This window comes from Athene cunicularia, assembly GCF_003259725.1.
Source record: "Athene cunicularia isolate RWA chromosome 1 unlocalized genomic scaffold, athCun1 chr1_part1, whole genome shotgun sequence".
Taxonomy (NCBI): domain Eukaryota; kingdom Metazoa; phylum Chordata; class Aves; order Strigiformes; family Strigidae; genus Athene; species Athene cunicularia.
This window is the reverse complement of record NW_020799091.1, coordinates 1794480-1803833: the sequence shown is the minus strand read 5'-3', so window position 1 is coordinate 1803833 and position 9354 is coordinate 1794480. Positions and strand designations below refer to the sequence as shown.

Genomic DNA, 9354 nt, shown 5'->3' with positions numbered 1-9354 from the left:
GAGCTGGACCCAGCCCTGCAGGGGGGTCTCCCAGAGCGGAGCAGAGGGGGAGAATCCCCCCCTGGCCCTGCTGCCCCCCCTGCTCTGGGTGCAGCCCAGCACACGGGGCCTTTCTGGGCTGCCAGCGCACGGTGCTGGCTCACAGGCAGTTTGCACCCCCAGCCCCCCAAGTCCTTCTCCTTGGGGCTGCTCTCCAGCCCCTCCTGGCCCAGCCTGGATTTGTGCCTGGGATTGCCCCGACCCCTGGGCAGGACCTTGCCCTCGGCCTTGTTGCCCTCGCTGAGGTTCAGAGGGTCCCCCCTCTCCAGCCTGCCCAGGTCCCTCGGGATGGATCCCTTCCCTCCAGCGTGTCACCGCCCCACACAGCTCGGGGTCGGGGGGAACGGGCTGAGGGTGGGCTCAGCCCCTCTGTCCATGTCCCCAACAAAGATGTTATGTTTTTCTTAATCTGAATTCAAACTAATCATAATCTGAAATCAAAGTAATAATTTCTTGTCCTCTTTCCTCTTTATATAAAGAGTATTTCTCTCTCTGTAAGATAATCTTTTATAGATGGGAAGGCACCTCTTCTTACAAACATTTCTAAATCAGCTCCTTCATCTTTTCCCACTTTCTGAACTGCTTCTCTGATTCCCCTGGGAACATTCCCATATTTATCTGGATCTTTTTGAAAGTATTTTCCTTACATTGCATTTTAATCTATTCTCACAAAATGTTCTCAGCTCCTTTTGCCTCAGGGTTATCCACAAATTTTTAAGCTCACTCTCTACTCCTCATTAATGAAAATACAGGCTGGTTCCAGGATCTCCCTTGACATCTCCTTGCTGACATGTACTATTGATAACTCTCTTTCGTACAGTTGTTCAGTGTCAGTCTCTAGTCATTCCTTGTGGATGAGAAAGTAATTTAAAAGTAGTTAAGATTCTGCCCTCAAAATCTTACATGAAGCTGTGCACTTTGATGTATTTTTAGCCATGTCCATTGTGTTACATACCTCCTGGGGGATTTGAATTATTTTTCTCTTTCTTTCATTTATATACTGCTGTCCAACTTGACATTACCAGAGCAAGGGGCACTAAAGAAATGAATAGGAATTTGATTTAAAGGAGAAAAAATAAATTACTTCTTTACACAGCAGTACTGTCTACTGGGACTTGTGGCTTCTGGAGTTCATGAAGGCAGAGGGTTTCCCTGAGGTTAGAAAGGGATGAGGCAAACCCATGGCCAGCATGCCCACAGGGGAATACCAAGATGTCTAGGCAGGAATATACCTTCTGTCATCCCTGATACACCAGCCCAGGTGCTGGTGGGTATGAGGGGATGGACTACAGAAAGTGTCCAGATTTGTGTTTTCGTCCCTGAAAAGCATTTCCCACAGCCATTGCAGAGTAATGGGCCAAGCTGTGACCCAGAATGACTTTTCCTATGTGCTCATAAGCAGCTCCCACTTATCAGTAGGACTGATGGAGTGAGGCCCCAGTGGACATATGACCCACCCTTGTCATCATCTGTCGTTATTGGGGGTGACACAGTACAGAGATGGCCTCCGTTTGGCTCTCAGATGCCAGCGGGGCAACCAAAAAAAAAAAAAATCTCTCCTAGAAAGGTGCTGATGGGACAGAAATGAACTGGTATCCACAATGAAATGAAGCGTGACATCTACTCATAGCTTTTAAAATGAGAATCCCCCCCGAGGTATCTGTGAGATGGCTTCGCCTCCTTTAGAAGTGCTGGGATGGATCTCTTAGAAGTGCTGGGATGTCCTTCACCATCTCTGCCGAGGAGCCACCCCCATGATGAGGCTGTATGATGCACCGCAGTGTTCCTGCAAATGAGGGCTGGAAAGGGGAGGTTTTGGACAGGCATAGGAGTGGGATTTGTGCAGTCAGCAGGGCTGACCTCCTCCCTTCTTGCATGAAGAAGCAAAAAGCGCTGTGACAATATGAAAGCCTGTTCCCGAGCCAGAGCCTTGGCCGGGATTACGGCTGAAGCATCGTTTTTCACCCGTCTTCCAAGTGCTTCTAGAGGTTACAGTGTTGTGTTAAGATGCAATCGCCTGCCTTCGTATTTTCTCTCCGAGGCTCAGGAGGAGGGCATTTCTCTGAGTTGCTGGAATCATGTTGGACCGGTCCCAAAACAAATGAGATTGAACTTAACCCATCAGCAGGGAGCCTGGTGAGATTGCAGCCACGGGCTCTGAAAGCAGATGCTCAGGGGCAGCTTCTGTGGGTAAACTCTGGTCTTTGGGCTCCTTTGCTTTTGCCCACTCGCTTTTTGTATGCATAGATAAACCTGAGAATCTACCTCTACTGCAGCTGTTTTTTTTAAAAAAAAAAAAAAAAAGAAAAAGATAATTCATCCAGGGCTATGCTTTAAAACAGAAAAAACCATCTGTGGTTAGTGGCATTGTTAGGGAAGTTTTCTAGAAGTCCATTTAGGCTCAGGATGGGATCAAAAACTTCAACTATTTGACCCATGCATCTAGAATATCCGTGTCCATTTGTCCAAAACTGAGGGAAGCTTGAGGATTTTGTAATAAGATTTTTGTTTTTTCCTGTCTTTATTTCATGTTGGTCGGGATGGGGACAGCTATGGAAAGGTATATCTCCTAGTAGATCCACTGTATTTTTGCAAACCACAGGAGTGGGTGCAAAGAAAGGGAGATTCCCAGGTCCAAATACAGCAGGTAGAAGAGTCTATTTGAATGGGGTAAATTTGGCTGTCGGGTCCTTTGTACGTTTGGGGAGTCAATGTCCTCAACGGTGGAGTCAGAGCGGACCCGTATTCCTTTTTCTCGGCCATTCTAATGAGCTCTCATCACGAGGTGGCACGGATGCACTGCACACCCATCACCATGCTTCTGCAGACTCCCCACCCTCCTTAGGTGAACCTCCAGGCAACAACCTTTCCATCCACTGATGAAGCTGAGTAAGGTTGTCAAATACCCTCCCCTTTTCTAATGTCAACATGCCTATATTTGAACCTTTGCTCTGAATATTTAATGCATTTACTAATACATTTATGAGGAGTCATTCAGAGGTTTCCTGGTGGAGGGGCCCTGGCTTGCAGGGGCAGTAACAACGCCTTTGGTTCAGCGTTAGGCAAACACTCTCAGTGTGGTTGCAGACTTCGGCTTCGGTAGAGGCTTTCAAAGGTTTATAAATATTTACACACACTCCCGAATGAGGGGGAGTAGGGGGGGTGCCTTTAAACACTGAACCTGGAGAGGAATGCGAGTCAGAAATAACAAACAGGAGGCCCGCCTGAGTCAGAAAAAAATAAAGGAAGAACAAGAACAAAATCTCAACACCTCATTAATCCCGCAACTTCTCCTAAAGCATTACCTCATGAGGAATTCCTATAAATCTCATGGATTTGTTTTCATCTATTAATGGAGTGCTCAGCTCGAGAGTCCGACTCATGCTCCTCTCTCCTTTCCCTGCCCCAAACCAGCCTCAGAGTCTTTCTGTGAAAAAGAACCATGCAGAATAAGATTTAGGAGAGATGTCGGCAGTTCCCCTACTCTCCAAACTGCCTTTCTTACAGTAGTTTCAAGACTCAATCAAGTTCACAGCCCCACGGTGTTGGATGCATAACGAGATCTGTCAGACAGCACTAGTGTCCAGCCAAGCATCTGACCAAATATGAACACTTCCACCCTGGGCTATCTTTACAGCCCATGGAGAAACAACATCTCTAGGAAATGCTTCTTCTCATCCAAAAGTCAATATCTGTTGTGCTCACATGTCCAGTGACCCAATTTGGAGTGTTTTAGGAGAAGGAGATTTTTTGAGAATGGCAGTGGATCCATGATCAATGGATCAATGGAAGAGACTCCCCAGTTCACGAGTTACTTCTGAAAAACTCAAGCCAGCAACTTGCAAGCAGACAAAGCAAGGGAACCCCACACAATGGCCAGCTTATCCTGATGAGTCTGGCTTTAATTAAAAGCAGAAACCAAACAAGCAGTGAAGGTCCGTGTGATATTTGGCCACTTGTCATCCTACACTGTGCTCCTGCCGTGCTGCCTGCTCCTGGGTCAGGACTGGGGGTGTTGTAGGACCAGCTCCTCAGCTGGTCATGCTGTGCTGGGAGACACTCGGAGGGGGACAGTGCAGAGTCTGGCCCTGCTAGTATCAGTTGTGATTTCCCTGGTAGGTTCAGGGCTGGATAGTGGCTGTAACAGCCTGCTCGGGAGCTTTCCCAGCCCGGGATCATTGGCACAGAGCCTGTTCAAATACTCCGTGGCTGCAGGGTTCCTCCTCCATCCTTTACAGGTTAGGTAGTGTTGGGCAAACACCGGTGTTTGTCCTTTAGGATATCATCTTCTTCCAGCTCCTTTCAGACAGCTTTGGAGCCTGCCTGGGAATACAGACTGCTAGTCACTACAAGTTTTTGGTTTGGTGAAGATATCACGATTGCTTTGCTTGTCTGCTGGTATGGGAGCTAAGTCCTGGCTGACAGGCAGCCTGGGTGCTGCTGAGCCCCAACTGAGAGTCAGAACAGGGGTTTAATGTTATTTTGGATGCCAGAGAAAGTACAATCCTGGGCACTAGAGCAGGTGATGTTAAGTGCAGCCTGGGTGCTCTCCCTGCCTCCCTTGCCCTTGTCGAGGGCTGCTTGGTTGGGTGCTCTCCCTGCCAGGAGCTTGCCACAGCTGAGCCTTGCAGAGCCGTCAGGCTCCAGCACCACCACAGGACAAGGGGTTGGGAAAAGCCCCCCAGGGATCTGTGCTTGCTCACATCGCTTTCTTTCTTCCAGGCAATGTAACAAGACCTCCAATGGGAGCGACAGCTGCGACTTGATGTGCTGCGGCAGAGGCTACAACCCTTACATGGACAAAGTGGTGGAGCGATGCCACTGCAAGTACCACTGGTGCTGCTACGTAACCTGTAAAAAGTGCGAGAGGACTGTCGAGAGATATGTGTGCAAATGAAAACCCTCCCCTCTCCACCCGGGAGCTGAGACGCCAGCGGCACCCCAGCACTATTCAGAGAAGAGAAAACATTTCCCTGACTAGACATCGTTTATCTTGTAAAGACACAGACTCGAAGAAAGATGGTAGGAGGGAAAAAAAAAAAAAAAAACAAAACAAAAAACCAAAACATCACGCCAGTAAAAATAAGACCCTTAAAAAAACCCCCAAACAAACCCACAAATGTTTCCCCTCTCCAATAAAATGCTCTCTGAGAAGACAAAAAAGTCATTTGGGATGGTATCTTCTTCCAAAATATTCCCTATGGTTGCCAATGACGTCCGGCCATCAAGTGCCTGAGTATTTTGAGAAACAAAAGTAGAAATTTTCCCCGGGGAAGAAAATCAACTCTTGTTTGAAAATAACTAAGGCTCACACCTGCCTATGCCTTCTAGCACAGGTACTGAGTCTGCATTAGGACCATCCCAGAAGGGAAAACACTACAACTTTTCATCAGTAACTGCCTTTGTTGCCAAAGACTTAATTTTTAGCAGGGACGCATCCTCTGGATGATAAAGGTGGAAAGATTTCTGGTCAATCCCCTGAAATGAACAACTCGTTTTGACTTTTCTTTTACACAGGTCTGCGATTTTGAAGTTACTGCTTCAGGAAAAGCTGTCCTTGATTTATCCAGGCTGGATGGGGTTTCACATTCAGCCATGCAAAAATAAAACAACCCAACAACCAAACCCTGGGATTCCAGAGGCAGTGAGAGTAGGGTACCCTGAGAAGGACTTTATGGGGTCCACGAGACTGTAGTGCAGTCATTAGATTAAAATAACAAAGTGAACTCAAAATGCAGTGGGAAAGTAAAAAAAAAAAAAGAAATCCAGCTCCTGCTCTCTTTCTCTCTTGCCCTTTGGGTGTGATGCCCTTTGGCACCGAAGTTCTGCCACATTGGGCCATCAAGTCCTTAGGGAAATATGCCGCTGACTCTTTTGCCCCAGCAAAACTATTGAACCAGCCCCAAGAAACTGCAGAGAGCAGAGCGGGTCTGGTCCTGGCTGTAGGGAAAGCAGTCGTGCAGGGCAGCAGCTATTCCCAGCAAAAGGGAATGGGAACGTGCCAGTCCTGCACGTGGCCCTGCCCTGACACAGCAGAGAACCACTATCTGTGGCTGTACATATTTTTTTTTTATTATTTTTTTTTTTTTATGCGGACATACAGAAATATTTATAAGATATATCTCGCGCTTTTGTCTACTCTCTACTTTCTACGTAAATATATCTATATATTATAAACGAGCATTAACAATAGTATGAAATAAATGCTGAAGTTACTGGTGCAACAGCAAAATGTTAGATTTTTATGTTTCACTCTCCTACTTGGAAAGCAACCCCGATTTTCCTCCCAAGGACAGGAGAAGAGCATGGCTCGAGGCACTCACTGGCGTGGGATAGATAAGTTCTTTTATTCCCTGTCTCCCCAGCCTCTTCATTTTGAGCAGAATTAGCCAAGATACAGTCAAGACAATGAAACAGAGCACTTGGAGAAAGGAAGAGTCACTGTTCTTGTTTTGCTTTTTATATCAGTGATCACTCTCATCCGTAAAATATCCCAGTGCCCCCGAGGAACTTAATAACAAATGTGACTAATACCTCTCATGGGTGGTTTGCTCCTCAGTCCTGCGTGTGGAGAGGAGTTGGAGCAAAGGGAGGTTTTAGGTTAGGTTAGGTTCCCTTTCTAGCTTTTTTTTTTTTTTTCTGCAATGGACGACTAGCTCTGTGTCCCTGTTAGGAACGGTGACATTGGAGAAGGATGTCTGCTCCGGCAGCAGAAGGCAGCAGAGCCTGTGAAGTCCCTCAGATCATTTTTTGGGCACCCCATTCCCCAAGAGAAATGCTGTAAGCAGACAGAAAATCACTCCTACACAGATGTGGTGGGACTGTGGCACTTTCCTAGGGGAAATATGTCTGTAACACCATAGTCTTCCTCCAAATCCTTTATTTTTCCCCACCCAACCACTCTCTAGGAGGCAACTGCCTCTGACGTGTGTGAGTAGTCCTGGGGAGCTAGAGGAGAAAAACATCATGGACTATAGAGAGAAATTAGAGATATTTTGTTCTCCTCAGCTACTTTGCTTTGCTGTAATGGATTTGGTCTCCTCGCCTCCTTCCCTCCCCCAGCCACGAGCATGCAAAAAGAGGCCTTTGGTAGTTTGTCAGTGGTTTGTGTTATTGTCACCCCATAAAAGTTGGTGGACTAAAACATCTCTGCAGTGCGGTGTGATGAGCGGTGGGTGTCTTTAGGCTGACATGCAGACAGGCTGGTGGCACAAATCCCACTGCTCTCCAAAGCCAGAATTTGGCTTCGTTTGATATGTAAAGAAACTGTCTACTTTCATTCTTTTAAGGAATTTTATTTTTATTTCCAGTTTCTGATGAAGCCAACAAGGCAGGGATGTTCTGAGTGAAGAAAAAGTCGAGCATTTCAATGCTATTCTGTAATGATTCTTTTTCTTGCTCCCTTGCTGATGTCCTGAGTCTTTCTGCTTGGTGAAAAAATAATGAGATGGAAGAAATGCTCTCTATGCACACTGTTTTCAGCTGCATTTCACTCCTCCGGTGTTGGGCCCGTGTTCCTCAGCTGCTTTTCCCCATGTCAGAAGAAAGCATAACTTTGCAGAGCATGAAAAGATGTGAGTAAGCCTACCAGGCATCTGCAGGTCCATCCGGTGGGAGATGACCCCTCAGCAGAGCTTTAGCCGCGGTGGTACTTCATGCTTCGTGTCTGCCTCTGACCACGTCTGTCTGTTACTGAAAATGCTGAACTTAAATGGGTGCAGTGTTTGGAGGTTTGCAGTTCGGGGCATCCAGGCTCAAAAGTTCTGCTGCCTCGTCTAAATAATCCATCATGGGCTTCATCTGAATTTTGCTTCTTCGAGAAGAGTCTGTGTGGCCGCAGCCCATGCCCTAGGCTGTTGGTCACCATTTTTCCCATAATTTCTAAGTTTCAGTGCCCTTCTCCGGAGCAGCAGGACCCTGTGTTAACCTTGTACCCAGGGTGATGTGCCTTGAGTCATGGACAGGGCCTTCCTTGTTACACAGCCCTGCTTCATCCAGCAAATTAGGGTCATCTCCCTCTTGACACTCTGGCATTTTCTTTTTTTTTTTTTTTTTTTTTTTTTTTTTTTTTTTCAGAAAACAGTTTTCTATGAGAGGGAGACGGTGCTTTCTGTTTCCTTTTAGTACAAACTAGGAATAAGAAGAGAGTCTATAACACGGGACCATACTGGTAGAATGACCCACGGTGCATCTTGTTCCTTTCAACCTGGCTCTGATGCTTTCATCCTGGCATCAGCAGCAAAGCACAGAGAGGCCAGAAGTGTCCTTGCTCTCACCTGCAATTCTTGATACAACAGGAGTCCAAAATGTAGCTGCCAAATTATTTTCTCTCTGTGTGTGTGGTCTGAAAAATATTTGGGACAACACTTGTCACAAACCAGTTTTGCAAGGAAAACATATCCCTGATGGCAGGACAAGACCTTCAGGTACCAGTCTCCTTTCCTACCCCAGCCCCTCACCAACCAGTTTTCAAGGCTTTGCTCCGAAACACTGAGGTCTTTCACCTTCTGAATGAAATAGCTTTAATTATTGTGAATGTCTCTGTGAGGTGATGCTGCAGTTCCCTCTCTTATGCCCTACCAGATCCTAACAGCTGGTATAATTTAGTCCAGCTCCATGTTCTACTACACAGCTCTGTTGATTTACACTAGCTGGGAAAATACAGCTGAGATATATTCCCATAAATGCTATTATTTCAAAATATTACCCTATTAGCCCTGAGGGAAAAGGGCATTTATATCGGTGGCTTTGTAGCATTTATTCATTTGAAAAAAAAAAAAATCTGTGATTTAATAAAACAGTTTGGACTTAATGCTGCTTCCAAATCTGAGGATTTAGATCTTGCATGCATCCAGCTGGCTTTCTATTTTTTGATTAATTCCCCCCCTATCCTCACCCCCTTCCAGTGTTATATTGTTTAAGTTGCTCCCTAAGGTAGGCAAATTACATTCATTATAGAAAACTCCCATCCGATTGTTTAGTTTAGTCTGCAGAACGGGAAATATCTTAATGATGCTAAAGCAGGCAGCCCACGAGTGTTTCATGTGCAGCCTCAAAAGCTGAGGGGAAGGGGGGTGGGGAAAGGAGGCCAAAATCTGAATATAATTAACAGTGCATTTGTCAGGAAAGTGGTGAGAGACCCTGAGGGACCTTCCATTTTTCTAAATAACAGATCCCTGTAGACAACCATTAGCATCCTCCAAGGGAGCTGGGTTTGAGCTGCCCAGCTCCAGGCTACCTGTTCTGGAGAGCAAGAGGAGAATTCAGCCCTGGGATTGCTTGTCCTTAACACCACCACCACCCCACCACGAAGGA

At 46.3% G+C, this 9354-nt stretch overlaps 1 protein-coding gene across 2 annotated transcripts in view; it reads left to right on the top strand.

Moving 5' to 3' along the window:
* WNT11 (Wnt family member 11) overlaps nucleotides 1–6561 on the top strand; it is a 30009-nt gene extending 23448 nt beyond the window's left edge. For both annotated transcript variants that reach the window (XM_026859933.1, XM_026859925.1), the window contains exon 6: nucleotides 4762–6561. In XM_026859933.1, the coding sequence (XP_026715734.1) occupies nucleotides 4762–4936 (175 nt within the window). In that variant the 3' untranslated portion in view covers nucleotides 4937–6561. The remainder of the gene's footprint in view (nucleotides 1–4761) is intronic.
* The last annotated feature ends 2793 nt before the right edge of the window (nucleotides 6562–9354 follow it).